General features: G+C 39.8%; 1 protein-coding gene across 2 annotated transcripts in view; it reads right to left on the reverse strand.

Moving 5' to 3' along the window:
* nrg2b (neuregulin 2b) overlaps positions 1-20,618 on the reverse strand; it is a 65,945-nt gene that overhangs the window by 17,276 nt on the left and 28,051 nt on the right. For both annotated transcript variants that reach the window (XM_005719467.1, XM_005719466.1), the window contains exons 2-5: positions 14,898-15,060; positions 12,185-12,303; positions 11,635-11,758; positions 850-908 (exon numbers count right to left, since the gene is read on the reverse strand). In XM_005719467.1, coding sequence (XP_005719524.1) covers positions 850-908; positions 11,635-11,758; positions 12,185-12,303; positions 14,898-15,060 — 465 coding nt within the window. The remainder of the gene's footprint in view (positions 1-849; positions 909-11,634; positions 11,759-12,184; positions 12,304-14,897; positions 15,061-20,618) is intronic.

The raw sequence follows: 20,618 nt of genomic DNA on the forward strand, positions 1-20,618 counted from the left end.
CCTCGGTTGAATGACGATGAATGGTGCTTTCAAACATCATTACCTGAAGACTTAAAATGTTGAAACATTCAAACTCTAAATCTTATTTCCATTCACTTGCCAAATTGTTGGGATTTTGGGCACATTGTCACTGTTAACAAAAACTGGCAGCTGTTCAAAACAATGTTGCAAGGACTCAACTTTCCAAAATGTAAAATCGATCCAAGATTTTTCTGCTAATAGATTCTATCCACATAGTTTTGCCTTGATTGCTCAATTCTGGCTTCTCTTTTTGCTGCTCCAAAACAAGCGGCACCAATGGATCATCTACAAAGAAAAGTGACAAAGCGATTCAACGAAAGCAAATAACTTCAACCTCCTGTGTTGCTCATTATGTTAATTCTCTGTCTCCTCTGTTTCTTTTAGTGCAAGCCTCCGGATCAAGTTGCAGCACGAGAACTTTTGGGTGTCATTTACATGACTGATGTGCAGAATTTTAAGATGTAAGACGAGGCATAATGCTTATTAAGTTGTTTATTTTGGAACTGTTTTGTAGATCCAGCGTACTTTAAATAGGGTTTCAAGCAGGTGAGCTGGCAGGAAAAATAGATGCAAATATTCCTACAGTGGTTGCTTCTGGTTACTAGAGGGGCACCACAGAGGAACCAGGGGAGACAGGGAGAGAAAAGGGTGGACACAGAATCATGCAAACATCACACACACGTTCACATACATACGATAACTCACATTAAACAGACGAGCAGGTATGCAAACACACACGCACACGCATACACTCCCTCCATTCAACCCCTCCAATGTAGCATGCAGCATCTCAGTGGGAAAGAGACAGACAAGAGCAAATGGACATACTGTAGAAATTGGCCATGACGGAGTTTTGACAGCGGTCCCCCGTATAGTCATTGGGACACCTGATGGAGGGAAAACGAGACACAGAGGGAGGGGAAGGAAGGTTAAAGTTACAGCGGGAAGAGAGAGGATAAAACAGGAGGAAAGAGAGGAGGAGGAAGACACAAGGACAGATAGATAAGAGGGGGAGAGAGGAAGGGAAGGAGGGAGACGTAGGAGAGGAGAGAGATGAGGGATTAGAAACATCACAATCCACCAAGTACAGAAAGAGAGAAAGAGAGAGACAGAGAGAGAGAGAGAGAGAGATGGCCTGCATACTGTGACATCACCGCCATCAATATGACATCACTGCTACAGTTCAGACATCATCACAGTCGTGGGGGTTGTGTGATGGTGGTGCAGGAGATAGGAGGGGTCAAACGCACAGCCGTTAGCCTCCAACCCCTCTCACACACAAACACAGGTGTAGACAACACCCACAAAATGCATACATGAACAACTGCTTTATGGACTCCCACTCGTTGTACTGGAGAAATGTATTAAAACAATTTATTAACCATTATATAATATGCAAACATATTAACAAAACACAGCAGTCATGAACCTGATTGTGTCCAAACCTGTAAGTTTACAGTGGTCTCCACTCAAGACCGATGTAGGATCTATATGTTAGCCAGCAGATATAATTCTGGGCTGTTTTTACACATATAAACAAGAAAGTGAGTTGTTTGAAAAAATGCAGGAGGATGATATGATGTAATCGGATGCTAATCTGTGAAATCCCTGTTAGTGGAACACGTTTTACCATTTATCATGCTGAGCTCTTTTCAATAAATGCTCTACCCAGAGGAGGAGCTAGCATGTAAACGTCTGTGATTTTGTGCCTCACTTTACTCTTTGCCTTTCTGATCATGGTCATTTTGATGTTTGGTCCGCCATGTTTTTCTCGTCAATTACATTTTAGTTTTTTTGGTAAAGAGGATGCAAACACAGTGACTGTACCCTGAGCATACATAGGTAGCAGATGCAGAGCTAAAGACTCCAAAGTTAGCTACAGTTGACCTTTTTTGTTAAAAGAGAGTTCTTCCTTCCCTCTTTTGCCAAGTGCTTGCACATACTGGATCGTCTGGCTGCTGGGCTTTTCTCGCTTGCTAATATTGTCACATCTTTACCTTGCAATACAAAGTGCTTTGAGGCAACTGTTACTTTATTTTTAATTATTTTTGGTGAATTCAGCTGATTTCAGTGCTGGCTGGATGATCTTTCGAGCAAGGGAAAGATTGTTTTCAGTGATTAATTCAGTGTTTTCCTATTATATCAAACAGAACTAAACAACGGAAATGTAAAAAATTAGTCCTGTCAGGCGCTAACGCGTTAACAAGCTAAAGGCGCTAACGTATTAGCACCGTGCCGCCCCTCGCATGGGGCAATCTGCGCTAAATTGCTAATGGAGATTTGCCGCGTTAATGCGGTTATGGCGTTAACGTAATTTTAATGAGATTAACGCTGACAGCACTAGTAAAAATTTGTGGGAAGAGAAATTATAACTGCACTCAGGTAGCTTAGCTGAGCTAACCAGCTAACACAATAAAATGTGACATAATGATGGCCGTTAATCACTAAGACACTTTTTTACAGAATAACTAATACACACACACACACACACACACACATATAACACACACATCTCCTGCCTCAAATGTATTAATGAGTGTAATATAAGTAATGCATAGCCAACACAAAGGTTAGACTCCAAACCAAAATAAAGAGCTGAAAGATACGAAAAATGCTCTAAAAGGCAAAGGTTAGCTGCAGGACAGTAATTCTCTTTGGGTGCGTCTCTACAGCGGCTGGAAAGGCAGACCTCCCTGTTTGAGTCATGCTGGTCGTTAGTCATGCATTTTCCATTAAATGCAGTGTCCCTGCTCTGTGTAATGCGATGTTTAAATGTACTCCATAAATAAATCATAAAGAAACGAGGACCTGTAATCATGGCACACGCTTAAAACCAAAGCATTTTCCACAAGTCTAAAAAATGAAAGAGCGCGCAGACAGAGAGAGACAGCCCTCCACAGTGTGTGAGCATGAAAATGGGTGGAATAGGTTTTGGTATTTCTTGGGCATAAATAACAGCAGCAGTTTACATGCAGCTGCAGAACGTGGTGTTTAGTTTCTGGATGGGTGGCGAGCTGTCAGCAATACCACGAGCTAAACGTGATTCATATTCTGGCATCACAACACTGAAACTGCAGCTCCTCGCTGCATCACAGCAACTAGAAAATTGACGCATGCCAGTTATTGGTAATTTGGAGGCTAAATATTGATTTTGACATTCTTATATTAATCTTCATTCACTCACTAAAACACTACAGGACCCCAATTTTAAATAATGCCTTTCTGAAAATTAAAAAAAAATCTCTGTAAGAGTGCTTCAAATCCAGAAAGGTCTTAAATTATGTGTTATAATGGTGTCGAGGCTTTTACCCAGCTGGGAATAATTGATGTAATCTCTTTATTGCTGTAATTGATAGTAGATCAGCTTTTACTGCAGTCAAATGAAAAATAGACATGTTATAGAATATCTTATTCAGCTGCAGTGCACATATGCTGTAGATGGATCATAACAATTGACCACAGTTTTATGATATCATGGGTGTGGCTCCATTACAGTTATTATAGGATGAAAGAAGCTCTCTGGCGATTTCACCCAGGCCCCAGTAATGACCACACTGTATTTATTACAGTGGTCAACCAATTTATCCAGTTTGAAACGCAAGGAGCCTCGTCTTCCCCTCATGCACACACTGTCCGTATAACTGACTGGGTATCCTTTTCTCCTCTTTCTCACCACTAAAGAGACAACTTGCATTTTGAATCAATTACAGCAAAAACCCTCAGTAGAGCCCACTCAGCAATTTCCCAGAGAGATATAAATAGAGCAGAGAGAGAGAGAGAGAGTGGTGGGAGACACTGGGTGCAGATGCAGCCCTATGCCGGCAAAGCTTTTACTGTATATCATCTCTTTTCTATTTCTTTGCACCCGTTTTACCCTTTGCATTCCTATTTTTTCCACTCTGTACTGTTCTTTCAGCCCCCAGATCAAGTGGAAAGGAAAGGGGGAAAAAAGCTAACACACCTTTTGTTCCAACCATCTGAATGAATGTGGTTATATTCATTATTCAAAGGGCTCATCAAATTTAACAGAAGAACCACGGGCAGTTATGGGCAAAACGTTCACAAGCCTGACCTCATGGCATTTGTAGATTAGATTAGTTTAGATTAAATTATCTTTACTGATTCATGAGGGGAATATCGGCATTTTCCACCTATAGCTGTGAATACACGACATACTGTTCTATGCCAGCATTCAGACTGTAGTTTAGCAAGTTCACATTAATCAAAGCAGGGATCTGCAGCTTTACACAGAAAACCAGAGGCACACCGAGGTTTAACTTGCCCACAGCTTGGTGGGGGAATGTTTGCCTATGCTCATCTTTAATTTACCCTCCATACTTTAAGCCAGGGTGCCTTTCTGTATGTGCTGTCCTCCACTTTAACCTACAGACTCCATTTTGCAATACAGCATTACTTTCTCCTTCAGGGAAGAGGAGATTACAGGTTCCTGTGGTCGGCACAAAAAGAATTTTAGAGATGTTAACAGTTCTTGCTGCCTGGCTATGTTTTGCAGTGGGTGGATTTGAAGCTGTCGTGCAGATTCAAGAGTGTTGTTATGCGTGTGTCTGTGAAGCCGGGTGGTGGTCTACATATCTCTGAGGTGAACAAGCAGCACAGACACCTGCAGACAGCAGTCTTATTTACATCCTGTTATCCAATGGCCTTAACAGACAGGCCAACAAAGGATGACAAAGCTGAGAAGCTACAGTAATTCTCTGGAAAACGCTGGCTAGTCTACTGCTACTTTACTGCTAGCTTGCTGTGTCTTCTTTAAATATGCAGTGTGTTGTATGCAGTGCAATCATGCACACGCGGTTGTGCAATCCTGCACATTTTGCATCGCTAAACTGCTATACGCAGCTCCTAATGTCTATATGAACCCTCTCAAACAAAGTTTTCTGCTTGTCAGCACCATGAAAAAAACGTTCTGATTTATCCTTCAGCGATGACCCAAAGGTATATCAGATGAGAGGCAGAGAGCGAGTGGAGGGGGAATATTGGGAGAAAAAGAGAGTGAGAGAAAGAGAGAGATGGAAATGTAAAAACAAAGAGACAAAAAAAAAATGGAGATTTGAAACAGACACCTCTGGAGCTAAGGATGGATTTCTAGCCGAGACATCCTATTGTACAGAAAGCATAAAAACAAAGCTTCTGACCATGCATGACTATACACGCCATCTGTTAGCCACACCGTCAGAGGAAATGTTTGTTACACATCTACAAAATGACCCAACATGTATGCCAGCTTAGAACGGAAAGACTAAAACCTCTAGTTCAGAAAACCGGTTATTATGAAGTCAACTTAGGCGACTTCGATATCTGCTTTTAGGAGTTTATCGAGAAATTGTATTATCTGAACTGGTGGCATGACCAGCTACTACTCCATTTAACAGCTCTCCAGTATATATAATGACTATCTTTAACAGTGTATCCATTGGGTTAAATTGTGCTTGTTTAGCCATACTGCTAGCTAAAATCAAAATTGTTTATTTATACATTTTATCAAGCTACTTCAACCTTTGATACAAATGTTTCAATTCCAACTGCTAGAAATACTTTCAGCTAAATATTTCCCACTTTTTAGCTAGCTATTTCAACTGTGTCCATTCTGTTTTGACAAGTATTGTGCTTGTTTATCTATACTGTTATATAATATAATATAATAATATAACAATACTTAAAGTTTCATTTTCATCTGCTTTCCATATTTTTAGATAATTATTCTAACTTTTTATTCTTAATTTAAGATAGCTATTTCAATTGTTTATCTACTGTATTGCATGAAGCTTCTTGCCTGTTTGCATCCATCTTTTAAATTACTTGTGGCCACAGTTTGCTACTGCCTCTGGAAGCAGCCTTAACTCAGTTGACTTCAAATTACTGGAGTCTCTATGGCAATGCCTACGTCCCATTAACAAAGGTTGTAGCTGGGCAAGCTGAGAAACCAGGAAGTTTTTTTTTGCGCATGCGCAATGTTGATAACCTCTGAAACTGAGGCAGCTGCTGGCTTTGCTTTCACTGCTCTGAGATCAGTGCTCATCTGCACATGGTATGGAAACAGAGCTAGCACTAGAAAGTAAACAAGCCCTCTATGATTTATCATTGTAACAGACAAGTTTCCTTTTAATAACCAACTTGACCATGATGTGTTATGAGGAGCAAGCTTTTAATAACTTCTTTAGCATGTTAGCAAGGAAATGATTAATGAAAGGTAGGATATCTGGTTTATTGTCAGGGTAATTGACTCTGCTTGCTTGTCTAGCACGCCACTGGTGCCAAAGAGCTTGCTCATTGAGAGTCATGTGAGATTGTTGGGTTTTTCTCTGTGTGCGTTACTGTAGGGTCTACCTTACAATATAAAGCGCCTTGAGGTGACTATTGTTGTGATTTGGCGCTGTATAAATAAAAGGGAATTGGATTAAACTGAAGTACTGCCAGCTAAAATTGTTTAAAACTGTTTACCTTCCCGGCTAGCTCTTGTAGTTGTCAGCTACATCCTATTAGCTATTTATTTATTTTTTACTCATAGCCTTCATATATTTCATCAACTACTTTAAATAATTTTATTTGTTTAGACATTTTTAATGGCTAATGATGTAACTAGATGAGTTTTGTTATTACTTAAGTTTTATTGCTTTTTAATTTTTTGTTGCCTCATTATTACCTACCGTTTATCCTTTAACTTCTAAGTCTTCAGCTCAAACGTGTTTATCTCCACTTTTTTCTTTAGTGAAAAAAGTGATTAAAGAACTGAACTTCGTGATTAGTTAATCTAATTTTTCCATGTACCCCCTGGCTACTAAAATATACCCCATGAGGTACTTAGCGCTTTGATTGGGAATGACTACAGGGAGTGCAGAATTATTAGGCAAATGAGTATTTTGTCCACATCATCCTCTTCATGCATGTTGTCTTACTCCAAGCTGTATAGGCTCGAAAGCCTACTACCAATTAAGCATATTAGGTGATGTGCATCTCTGTAACGAGAAGGGGTGTGGTCTAATGACATCAACACCATATATCAGGTGTGCATAATTATTAGGCAACGTCGTTTCCTTTGGCAAAATGGGTCAAAAGAAGGACTTGACAGGTTCCTGTGGTCGGCACAAAAAGAATTTTAGAGATGTTAACAGTTCTTGCTGCCTGGCTATGTTTTGCAGTGGGTGGATTTGAAGCTGTCGTGCAGATTCAAGAGTGTTGTTATGCGTGTGTCTGTGAAGCCGGGTGGTGGTCTACATATCTCTGAGGTGAACAAGCAGCACAGACACCTGCAGACAGCAGTCTTATTTACATCCTGTTATCCAATGGCCTTAACAGACAGGCCAACAAAGGATGACAAAGCTGAGAAGCTACAGTAATTCTCTGGAAAACGCTGGCTAGTCTACTGCTACTTTACTGCTAGCTTGCTGTGTCTTCTTTAAATATGCAGTGTGTTGTATGCAGTGCAATCATGCACACGCGGTTGTGCAATCCTGCACATTTTGCATCGCTAAACTGCTATACGCAGCTCCTAATGTCTATATGAACCCTCTCAAACAAAGTTTTCTGCTTGTCAGCACCATGAAAAAAACGTTCTGATTTATCCTTCAGCGATGACCCAAAGGTATATCAGATGAGAGGCAGAGAGCGAGTGGAGGGGGAATATTGGGAGAAAAAGAGAGTGAGAGAAAGAGAGAGGGACAGAGACTGGGTGGAGAGACAGAGGGAGCTACACAGTGATGGCTGAGAGGACGGGGGTATAAAAGAAGAAAAACTAATGACATGGCCTCCTTGTTCACCTGATCTGAACCCCATTGAGAACCTGTGGTCCATCATCAAATGTGAGATTTACAAGGAGGGAAAACAGTACACCTCTCTGAACAGTGTCTGGGAGGCTGTGGTTGCTGCTGCACGCAATGTTGATGGTGAACAGATCAAAACACTGACAGAATCCATGGATGGCAGGCTTTTGAGTGTCCTTGCAAAGAAAGGTGGCTATATTGGTCGCTGATTTGTTTTTGTTTTGTTTTTGAATGTCAGAAATGTATATTTGTGAATGTGGAGATGTTATATTGGTGTCACTGGTAAAAATAAATAATTGAAATGGGTATATATTTGTTTTTTGTTAAGTTGCCTAATAATTATGCACAGTAATAGTCACCTGCACACACAGATATCCCCCTAAAATAGCTAAAACTAAAAACAAACTAAAAACTACTTCCAAAAACATTCAGCTTTGATATTAATGAGTTTTTTGGGTTCATTGAGAACATGGTTGTTGTTCAATAATAAAATTATTCCTCAAAAATACAACTTGCCTAATAATTCTGCACTCCCTGTAGTTTAGATTTGTACAAAGCTTTGGCTGCAAATACAAAGTCTAAAAAAACTTACAAACCTTTCTATAAATGAAAAATATATATAAATAAATCCTGCAAGATAATTGCTAGTAGTGCAAGGCCAGGTAACACCTCCGTTATTCTAGTGCAAGGCTCTAAAAGAAAGTGCTACAAGCTGCAAACAGGTATTTACCGTTATACTGTTACTTCCCATCTCCAATCAGTTATGATGATGTCTGCTACAACAGTTTTGCTCTGGAATAAGTTGATATAACACAGCAGTGATTCATCTAAAAATTCAGTTCATGAAAATTTTTGCACTTGCTGTTCTAAACACCTACCAGTCTGGTAGCAGTTTCCTAGGAAAAATCCTCCCACTCACAGGAAGTGATGCATTTATGTTTACAGTTCATTTCAAATAAACACAAGGAAGAAGTGGATCGTTAGCAGTGAAGTTTTTAATCACTGTGGGGCTGTGTCAGTGCAGAAAAGTTATCACTACATTTCACGTCCTCCTTGCCATGATTGTGACCAGTAGTTTGTCACACAGCTTGTCCTGTCTCCTACCTACTGGGACAACAGGAAACATGGTGACACAAACAGTGCATAGGAGTAAAATGTGAAGTAAAGGGGGGGAGATAACTGGAATATTAATGTTTGTCAAGCCTGAGTGATTTATATATTACTCACATTATCCCTGTATTGAAGCCAGTACCTGCTAAACATGGTTTCTCTGTGCCTGTCTGTGTGACGTGCTCATATATTTGTGAGGGATCCCACCAGACAATCGTTAAATGTTGGACCCTCCAAAGAAAAGAAAGTCAAATAAACATTAAGAAAATTGACTTTACTGGGATGATGTGCAGTTGGTAGCTTTAGTCATATAAATGCTTATGTGAAACAGCAGCAATTTCCTAATGTTGTAAACCCGCTCAACATTTGGCAATAAAACCCTTTCTGATTCTGATTCTGATTCTCACTGTCAAGTCTTAGAGAATTTTGCCGTACACAAAAGCATGAGAGGACAACATAAAGTGCTAGCTACGTAGGCACGGAGAAACCTGCAGGGAATGATCTGTGTCAAATGTAGGATAACTTCACTGGGGTGCTAAGCAGACAGAGACAACAACAAAGTAGACAAATAATACACTAAACATGGAAGCATTATATTTCTAGTTTGTTTGTTCCTAAATACAGATAATGTTCTTCTGTGTCTGACGAAAGCTATCAAAGGCACTATAATATATCTTTTTAACAGTTAACCTCCAAACCAAGGGTCAGGCAGGATACAGATTAAAGTTGTGGTTTACAGATTTATCCAGTTCATCTTTCAATAAAAAAAAAATATCAGCACACTTAATTGGATGCCAATTTTACCCTCTGCCGTATTTTTTGGACCAAAAGGTGCATTAAGCGACACAGAACGGTCAGATAAGTCAAACTTTACTCAACTCATTCTTCTTTCTTCCTCCACTTCTGTACCATTGATTCATTAATGTTGAATTCTCTGGCAGCTGCTCTATTCCCATGTTGTTGCAGTATATGAATGACTAACCTCGTATTGTGGATGGATTATCTCAGTTGTTCTCCTGACTGAAGTTTGGTCCGTTTACATCCTGCCATGCGATTGCATTTGTCCCTAACCATCAGGAACCCTCATGTTAACTTTTATCGAGTGGGAAAAAAGTTAGCGTTCATCCTCCAGCTTCACTGTGTTTATGTTATGCTAACATAGCTAGATGGACGTTGATTTTCCATGGAGAACAGAGGTCGTGTCAGACCATCTTCTTGGAAAGTGAGAACTAACAATTAGATTATTGCAAAGAAAAAATGTATTTGCATTTGTCTGTGCAAAATAATTTTCTTTGATTAAATGACAACTAACATGGTTCTGTCATCTCTGTGTACACAGAATCGTGTTACTAAAGATTGTTTAAAAATAACAAACACTTGAGCTGTTTACGACCAACCGCAAAATACAGTAGAGATTTACACTACAGTTTGTAAAAAGATTTTATCTTAAATTATTTTCTAACCTCAGCTAAAAATGTCAGCATGATGGCATCTGCTATGTTATTCTAATTGATAAAGAGATAATAAAAACAGTTCATAAACAAGCTTTCTGGTTCCAGAGAATCAAACAAGGATGTCCAGGTGACGTTTAAGAAATTCCCCAAATGGACATCACTGTAATATCTGCAACGCTGGTTCAACTTTTATTTTGAGCTAGACTTTGAAAAAAGGCCTCCCGCTGATTTCAAAATCCCAGGTGACTTCCTTCATAAGTTATTCACAAACTTGGGTGTCCATGAGTCCTGAAATCCGTCATGCCTCTTCTGTCCTCGTTGCTTTGGAGTGCCCTCAGCTTGCAAATTGTTTCATGGTAACATGCCAACAGAGTGACCGACAATAGAGACAGCTGCTAATATACAATGTCAGCAAGATGTCCTCTTCAACTTTTCAAGCCAGTTTAATTCTTCTGAGCAAGGCTGGGCTTAGAAACATCATTAAATCCCAAAGGGCTTCAAGTGGACTGCTATGTAGGCTATGTTGTATGTTGTTACCTAGCATAAATGTGTTTCACAATGCCATTGCACATAACACTGACTGTTTTAAAAAAACTGCAAATACAGTATATGTATAGTATTGACCGTACACTCTATCTATAAACCTTCCATGCGCACAGTCCTCACTCAGCATATTGACTTTTTTTTTTTCAAGAAAACCCACTTTTCCCTTGTGACAGAGATGCTAATTGTTTCCACTGGGTTTACTGCCTTATTGCTAACAGCTGAAAATTACTCCACCAGTTTTTCAGTAATTTGCATCTCATCTAAAATAGTCTGGACTCATTATTTTCAGTGTTAAATAAATAAATAAAAAATATCCAAAGGCATTTATACATTAGGCGAGGTTTTGTTCAACACCTCTGCTTTTCTTCCCATTTCACAGACAGACCTCGCTCTAAAATGAATTCATCTTGGAGACAAAAGCAGTAAGTGAATGGGCACATTAATGTGCAGGTGAAGATCGGTTGCATGTTTTTGGAGCAAATTGGTGAAAAGTGAAGACAAGAAGCCTTCAGACACAGCCGAGCGGTCAGGTGGGCTGCAGGTGGGCTGCAGGTGTGCATGTCGAGCGATCATAACCAAGGAACAGAAGACACGTGACCAGCAACAATGACATCACAGATAGACAGAGAGAAAGAGAGAGGGACAGAGACTGGGTGGAGAGACAGAGGGAGCTACACAGTGATGGCTGAGAGGACGGGGGACCGACTGAGAAATAAACTTACTTGCAGGACAGCTGGTTAATACCATGTATGAAGTAACAGTCTCCTCCGTTGACGCAGTAGGACTTCTCAGAGTCATTGCAGTGCCGCGCATGACTCACACCTGGAGACAGGGTTGTGGTGGTCACTAGGAGAAACACAGATTGACAGAAAAGACACAGTGCATTACGCTGCAATCCTGCATGCGACGCCACAGTGTACACAGGCATTAGTCACTTTGTTGTGAGCTCCAGCTCTCCATTGGTTTTACAAGTGCAAAGGTCCCCAGGATACTTGTATTTTCTTATTCCAACCTTAAAGCTGAAAAATTAAGATATATTTGCAAGTAATAAAAATAATTATTCTGTTTTTACAACCGCTGCCTCTGCTTTACTTGTCTGCGTTATCCCCAGCCAGCCATGTGAAGAGAACACATGACGACAGTGACCGTAAACAAGGTTTGTGCTCGTATGATCAGACTCCTGCATCAAAAAAATCGGACGTATTTGAGCGATATATCAACACAAACATCAGCACATAGACAGAAGGACAGATAGAAATAAGTTGTTCTCACAGATCTGCACGCTGATTATACTTGTGGCGTTTTCTTGTCCTACTGAGTTTTCAGCCACACAAGTGTAGTTGCCAGAATCTTCCACACGGACACGACTGATCTGCACCTTTGAGTTTTTTCTTGAGCAAAAGGGAAGGAGAGAGGCAGAGACAATGTCAGTTATTATTCTTTCAAAAAAAAAAAGCCTTCATCTACTTGTTTTCAGCATACATAAATGTAAAGACAGCTAACTTTGTTTTCTGTTTGGACATGCATTTACTGACCATTTAAAGTACTTTTGACATCAAGTCACATTTATTACAGGCACTACCTCACATCTATGGCAATTTTAGAATGAACAATTAACTTGAATACATGTCTTTGGGAGAAAGCACGTACAAACTCCACGCAGACAGACCCCAGCAGGGGTCTGAACCAGGAACCTTCTTCTAGTGAGGCAACAGTGCTAACCACTACACCACCAGGCCTTTGACAATGACTCGGTAGTGTACTATGGGACTCTAAAGTTTTTTTTTCAGCTGGAAACTAACACTTTAGTAGCCATTGAAAGGAAAAAAGTATTGCTTTTATTAATTTGAGAGCATGTATTAATCAAACTGTACCTTGTGTGCATGTTTTTATTATTTTGTGCAGAGAAAGACTACAGCACTACGGCACACTGGCCCTTCACCCCCAAACTAGCCAGGGGGAATTTGGCCTATGTTATATATGAATGAGGGGATCTCTAAGATACTGACTACTACGGTTTTTCATGTAGGTTAAAAACCTCCACTTGCACAGAGAGGATGCTGTTCTGGCAGGTAAAGGGTAGGAAAACTTAGAGCTGGTAGGCTCCAATACTGCCTGCAATCAGAAGACGTTTCAAACCTCCATCTTAACCAGGTTTTCTCAGTGCACTAAAAACATCCTATTGTCCCAAACGTCATGTGCTAAAAATTCCTGAGCCCCACATGCAGACATGTCTCTTGTCATCAATGCAAATCACAAAAGGTGCAGTTGTGTTTGTTGCTTTCAGCTGTTTGTGGGACTCTTTTCTCTGTATTCAACATGCACAGCTTTGTGGCGTTACCTAAAGTCACAGGATCTATTTGTGCATCGTCAAAGATAGAGTGTAGTATGCATGAGTATTACTAATAAAATGAGAGAGTTCAACAGCGAAATTAAGTAAAAATATTCAGCATCATGAAACCAAATATCTGTATATCAACCTTATTTTAACAGAAACAGGTTTTATTTGTTTTATTTGCAGTAAGAACTACTCTACTCTCACTGCTAAAGTGAATCAGCAGTGCCTCTGATTGGCAGAGGTCACTGTTACCACGGAAATGTTTAAACCCCTGGACAACTGGGAGGACGGTGATTGCAGTAAGAAATGCAGCACTTACCACACTGACAGCTAGACTTTACTTTACTGAACAAACTAAAACATATATCAAGACTATGATAATGAAAAAAAAAAAACATTTGTGGTCGGACATCATTTGTTGTGGAATCTGGGAATTCCAATAGATTACAAGCTGGGTAGATCCTTCATTGTCAAAAGTGATTATATTAATTACATAGTCTTGTACCCTTGCCATTTTTTCCATTTTCTTTTCATTTTTGGCCCAAATCAAATCTTTTCATGGCCACAATTCACAGGTTGGCTCGGCTCAAGGCTTTAACCTCCTAGGACCTGGTATCCACATATGAGGACATCACATTTTGGGTTGTCTAGACCAGCGGTCCCCAACCTTTTTTGTGCCACGGATCGGTTTAATATCCGACAATATTTTAACGGACAGGTCTTTAAGGTGTCGCGGATAAATACAACAAAATAAAATGCTACGACCGAGACAAAAACTGTGGTATTTTGTAAATATAATAATAAATGTGAATTCACTGTGTAATTGTGTAACTTTATTAGCAGCGTCCTCCTGAAATGTGCCAACAACATTCAGAGTAACATCCTCCTCTCTGCCCCTTAATGCTCTGTGGTCACTATGGTAACGCATAAATATTTATTTCAAAATAAGACGCACAACTATAACACGGGAAAAGACCCAGGGAAACCGAGTTAATGATAAAAACCCTGAAATCACATAAATTTCACACTCGCGCCTCAACTCTCACAGCCCGGTACCAAACGGCTAACCGCTGGTCAATACTACATTTTGCTCTACAAGGGCCTGATATCCACTTATGAAAACATTACACTGCCACTGTTCTATCAAAATTTAAAACGAATGTCCTCATAGTTGGATATCAGACCCTTGTAGAGCAAAATCAGGTAAAAAGATAATTCTTTGTTTTTACATTCATCAGGTCCCAGTCAGCCCAAATAGGAAAGAGAAATTAAAAATGCATGCCATGAAAGAGTTCAGGTCTTAGGAGGTTAAAGTCGTTATATTGGGATTTTTTGAAATGTCAGTGGAGAAAATGAATGGAAAACTCACTTCCCTGAATCCCTTAAAAAGTGGGAGGTCACTGTTGAGCTCTAAAAGGTGAAAGATGATTAAATGCTCCATAGAGCAAGAGAAACCTGTCACATCAACTCCAGGCAGAAATATAACATTGAACTCATTCTTATGAGACTATATTAACTTGATGGTTACTCATTGTAGAACAGCGGAGTGATAGCATCAACCAAAACAGCTGTTATAGTACATGTGGATAACAGTTCTTGGTTTTTACATCATACCCTGAGAAAAAATATCTGCTTTGGCACACTCACTTGTTGGTTTTTATTTTGAGGTCTCTGCCTTTCTGAAGCTCGTGTCCATCTTTGTACCAGCGGAAGGAAGGACTGGGATTCCCCGACGCCTCACACTTCAAGTACAGCTTCTTCCCTTCCATCAGAGATTGGCTGCTAATCATCCGCAACTTAGGAGCAGAGGCTGGCCAGAGAGAGACAAGAGACCAACAGACAGAGGGGCAGAGAAAGGATTGCATTATTGAAATGAATGGCAGGCATTCAATTAATCTATAAATGTAATTATCTGAGTCTGCCTTTTTCCCATAGTGTGTATGTTTCTTTGAGTGTGCGTTCATGTGTGTAACCAATGGAAATCTATAAGTGAAGGTTTAGATGTTGACCTGAGGGAACAGGTCAAAGTTCACATGGCTGAAATTCTCAAAGGAAAAACAAGGACAGACATTATACACAGGTGCATTAGCTCCAAAGCTTAACCTTAACCAAAATCTAATTCTTCAAGCCTAGAACAACCCAAAATGTCTTTGCCTTCCACAAATGTCCTTACTCCAGATGTCTAGAAGTCAAATTAGTCCTTGCAAAGACAGATGTGTAAGGATATAGAGAGAGGAAAGGCTCTATGGTAAGGTGGTCTGAATCCTGAAAAGCAAAGACAAACTGAAACCTTGTATCGAGGGAAAAAGCCTTGCCACAGAAACTCTCTGCAGTAGATTTTCACTATAGAGCAAAGTGTGTGTGTGTGTGTGTGTGTGTGTGTGTGTGTGTGTGTGTGTGTGTGTGTGTGTGTGTGTGTGTGTACGTGTACTTCATCAGTCCCAGGAGTCTTTCACTCTCTCTCTTTTCTCCTTAAAAATTACAACAGACTGCATCACTGACACCAGCGCAGGCAACACAAGCACACAGAAGCTAAAGCAAAGAGACAGCTCAGCACCATCTACTACCATTTATATACACACACAAGCAGTGAAACCCCCCAATTTTACCCCACATGTGCAGACACACTCACACACAGACACAGTGCAGTGATAGGACATGCTTGATCAAATGGAAGACAACTGTTGTATAGGCTCCTCACAGCACTGCTGTATCTTCCATTACTCACATAGGTGCAGTAGATACACTCTAGAGCTTTAGGCATCTATATGAGACTCTGTAAGTCAATATATGATTGTGTACATCCTGTCAGTTGTGCAAACATGATAACTACAATTAGCTGCTGTCATGGTTCTAAGGTTTTGTGCTTTTGAATTCATAGTGAACATATTTTGAGTTTGGGGCTCTGATTAAGCTTTACTGTTATTCTGCTGTGTGAAGTTTTCATTTTTGGGTGTGTTGATCATGGCTGTTGAGCAAATTCAATACCGCTTTTGACTTTACGTTTTTCCTGTTAAGTATATTTTCAGTTTTACAATCCTTTGTTTGGGTTGAATATAGAGTTTTATTGATTATAGTTTCCTGTCTCATGTTCATCTCTTTGTGCTAATGTTTTGGTTTCCCTTTGTTTTCCAGTCTGGCATCTTGTTAGTGTGTTAGTGTTCATGCCTGTATTAATTTTCATGGTTATTCCTTGTTTTATTTTGAAGGTTGGTTTTCCTTCTTGCTTTGTGTTAGACTTACTTCCTGCTTTGGGTTTGTGTTAATTACTTATCCTGTGCACCTGTGTTCAGTTCCACTCCTTTATCTACTTCCTAATCAGCTGCCAGTGTATATATAGTCCAACCTTTTAGCCTTTTGTGTATATGTGTATATAGTCTAATCTTCTCCGTGTCCTTTGGTATTATCCCTTCAGTTTTAAGCGTCTTGCTTTTTTTCTTCATATATATATTAGTGCTGTCAGGGTTAATCTGGTTAAAGTAACGTTAACGCCATAACCGCATTAACGTGGTAAATCTCCATTAGCGAGTTAGCACAGATCACCCCGTGCGAGGGGTTGCACGGTGCTAACGCGTTAACACGTTGACAGCATGCAGCCCTCACACGGGGCGATTAACGCTGACAGCACTAATTTTTACATTTGTGTTGTTTTGTTCAGCGAGGGGCTGCACGGCACTAACACGCCAACGAGCTAACCGTGCTAATACGTTGATGCCGTGCAGCCCCACACACGGGGTGATCCGCTAATTTGCTAACGGAGTTTTGCTGCATTAATGCGGTTATGGCGTTAACGTTATTTTAATGAGATTAATGCTGACAGCATTATAGATATACAGTAGATGAAGAATATACACACCAACCAGTCACAGAATACACATTTTCCCTTGTGATCGGAGGTTGCCAGGGGGTTGCTGACCAGTCTCTAGGCCTGTGTGACTGCGGCCTGAAGTGGCTGAAAAACGGTAAAACAGGATATAAACTTTCTGTGTCCTCAAGTCTCCGCTCAGGTTCCTGTGACGTAAAGCTAATCAGCGCACAATGAGTGCAGACATCCACATGCCTGTCTGTTTTTTGTGACCGTGTGGACTAGCCCGTAGAGAATTTACATTACACTGCACCAAATACTCATGTGCACAGACAGCAAACTTCAAAGAAGTATAACAGGAATAACTACTCAATCGTCGGGCATCCAGCTGTCCATGTCCGCAACCAAGTATAATCCAGGCTTCTACATGAAATTTGCCAAATGATCCACATGAAAAATGAGCTAGCTGATCTACGTGTAAGAAAATCTCGTAAGCGCCCATAAATATTATATCAAAAGTGAATGAAGCCACCATGATATCACCCAGTGCTTTGTAAGGTCCTGTTTGGAAGCTGTGATCTACACATTTTTGCCTCTTGGTGTTTCAAAACTGGGCTTGGTTGATTGCAGCAATTAGCTAGTCAGAAGGCAGGCCTGCCCTATGGCACTCTGGCTTGGTCTTCTTTTTTACTTTAATGTGGGACCAAAATTTACAAAACGGAAATGTCTCAACTGAAACCAAAAACTCATTTGGAAGTTTACCATTAAAAAGAATGTGGGTTTAAGTCAAATCCACATAGCTTTCACCTTTATGTCCAGGTTTTCTGCGTAGTCCATCTACGCTCCAAATACTCCAAGATAGTCAAAACTGAGTTGTTTGGCAAAAATAAATACAGAAGACGGCTTGTGATATTTTTTTTTGTAATTTCATCAAATCTCACGAAAACCAAAGCCCCACTCCAACTAGGAATTACTGTGTATCCAACTTGATATGTTTCATTTCTTTAAGCTTTCTTTGTGTCCTAAAGTTAAAAAAAGTTTGTCACACTGTTTATGCTGTAGTTTATTTTATATATTTTATATTTAGCCAGAAATGCCCTCTATACCACCAAATTTATAAAAATTCATCGACTTTTCTTGCTTGAGTAACTTTTACTAAAACCTTAGACACCATCTGTTTAAAAGATGGTGTTGCCCTTTTAAAATATGACTTTTAGTTTTTAGCCAAATGGTTTGGTGCTGAATGCCACAGAGGAAATAGGAAATTACACAGGTGGAAGTCAGTCTAGAAAAAAAAACATACAACCTCTGAATGGATCTGATAAGTAGATCCTCCACGAAGCACCATCCAAACAGCTTGCAGTTATATAAGTGGGATTCAAGTATGTGTTTGTGACTCAAAAGAGAACAAGCAGGATGCCTACTTACATTTAGTAAGATTTAGTGTTGTCACAGTCTCCGCACACACTGTGGATGTGTAATTCCACGTCACGCCAAAGTAAACCATCCCAGCATCATCACATGCTGTCTCTGTCTCGCTCCAAGGCTCCTGGTTTGTAATGAGTAATGCTGAAGAATAGCAGTGTGGACATCTTCAAAATACAAACTTTTGAATACTTCACTTACTATTTTGATATGTTCTCCACGTGCAACTGTCTCAGTAATACGTGGATCCATTGATCATCATCTTTGACTTGCAGGTAATGTCATAGCCAACACTGCATTTATGATGTTAGAGATGCTTGACTTAACGTGTTCACAATAACATCAGGTCAAAGTGTATAATTATCATTCACTGCAGTCGACTGCATTCTTTAGAACATTTTAGCATCTTTCAGCTCACGGTTTTGGTTTAAGCCCCCCAACTGATCTTGTTCAGTCTCATCATTCTTATCTACAGGCAGCTGTTTTCAAGGAAGAAACAAACAACTGGAAAGGCAGTCAACAAGCTAGCTTTGAATACAGTTGTTCATTTAGCCCCGAAAAGAGCAGGTAACACCTCCAGTTTGGTTATTTGTAAGTGATTACTTGGTTTACTGACGGCTGTACAGTCTACAGTTTGTTGTTATTATCAGCATTGAGTGAACAGTGTCACCTGCATCAGGCTTTTCAGAGTAGATAAATGTATAATAAGAAATTATTATCCTCACTCTGTTTAGTCATTCTAAGTCAAAATCGGGTTATGATTAAAAAGCTTGATGAGTGTCAAGGCCTGAGTTTTGGACTCACAGGGCTTACGTGCACATTCACAAATGGAACAGTATAAATATGACAGAACCCAGGCTGCACATGGAAACCCGACTTGTTCTGCAGTGTGTTCCTGTTTCTTCTCATCACAATAAAAGGTTTTATCTGATAAGGACTGCATGATTACTGCACATAAAACTGCTGGTAGATGTGGTGTTAAACAAAATCTTGCATTAGTTACATAGAGTTACTGGAAGGAAAACTAACTATATTTGTGTAATTATTCATTAAATATGGGAAAAATATATAATCTTTATTTACTATTATTATTTTGATCACACTATGTGTTTCCACATATGGTTGGCAAGCAAAAGGTTGCAAGTTCAATTCTAGCCAGAGACATAAATCCCCTTTGGTGTTACATAAAACTGCCAAACCAAGATCCCTGGTGACAAAGGATCATCAAAAGTAGCTGCTTCTACTTTTTTTAAATTTTATTTTAGTAGTACTGTAAAAGTGACACTAAACCTTTTTTTAAAGTGTGGTACACATGTACCTTACCAGTCAATAATGTAAAATTTGACTTTAATTCAAGCTTTCCTTTATAAATGTATACACTCACACATATACACAGACAAACAGACAAGTCTTGATTTACTGCACCACAAAGACACTCAGCAAGTTGTGTTGTGCTTCTTCACATTCAGCTATAGAATAGCTTCAGGCTGTATTTTTCAGGTATCCAGAAGCAAGAATGAAAAGAAATGGTCACGTTTTTCCATCTGTGAATACAGTGGTGTGAGAAAGTGTTTGCCCCCTTCCTGACTTCCCATTTTTTATGTTCGTCACACTTGAGTGTTTCAGATCATCATACAAATATTAGATACAATAATAAACAAAGATGATGCAAGTAAACACACAATGCAGTTTCTAAATGAAGGCGTTTATTATTAATGGGGAAAAAAACAAAAACCTACATGGCCCTGAACCTGATAAGTGGTTGGGCAACGCTGTGGAGGAGTTTTGGCCCACTCATCTTCGCAGAACTGCGATTCAGCCACATTAGAGGGTTTTTGAGCATGAAGCACCTTCTTAAGTTCATACCAGAGCATCTCAGTCAGATTCAGGACAGGACTTTGACTAGGTCACTCCAAAGTCTTCATTTTGTTTCTCTTAAGCCATTAGGAGTTGGACTTGCTGGCGTGTTTTGGGTCATGCTGCAGAACCCAAGTGCGCTTCAGCTTGGGGTCACAAGCAGATGGCCGGACAGTCTCCTTCAGGATGTTTTAGTAGACGGCAGAATTCATGGTTCCATTTACCACAGCAAGTCTTCCATGTCCTGAGGCAGCAAAGCAGCCCAAGACCACACTACCACC

This window comes from Pundamilia nyererei, unplaced genomic scaffold, assembly GCF_000239375.1.
Source record: "Pundamilia nyererei isolate P.nyererei 1_Seehausen unplaced genomic scaffold, PunNye1.0 scaffold00001, whole genome shotgun sequence".
In the NCBI taxonomy this organism is placed as follows: domain Eukaryota; kingdom Metazoa; phylum Chordata; class Actinopteri; order Cichliformes; family Cichlidae; genus Pundamilia; species Pundamilia nyererei.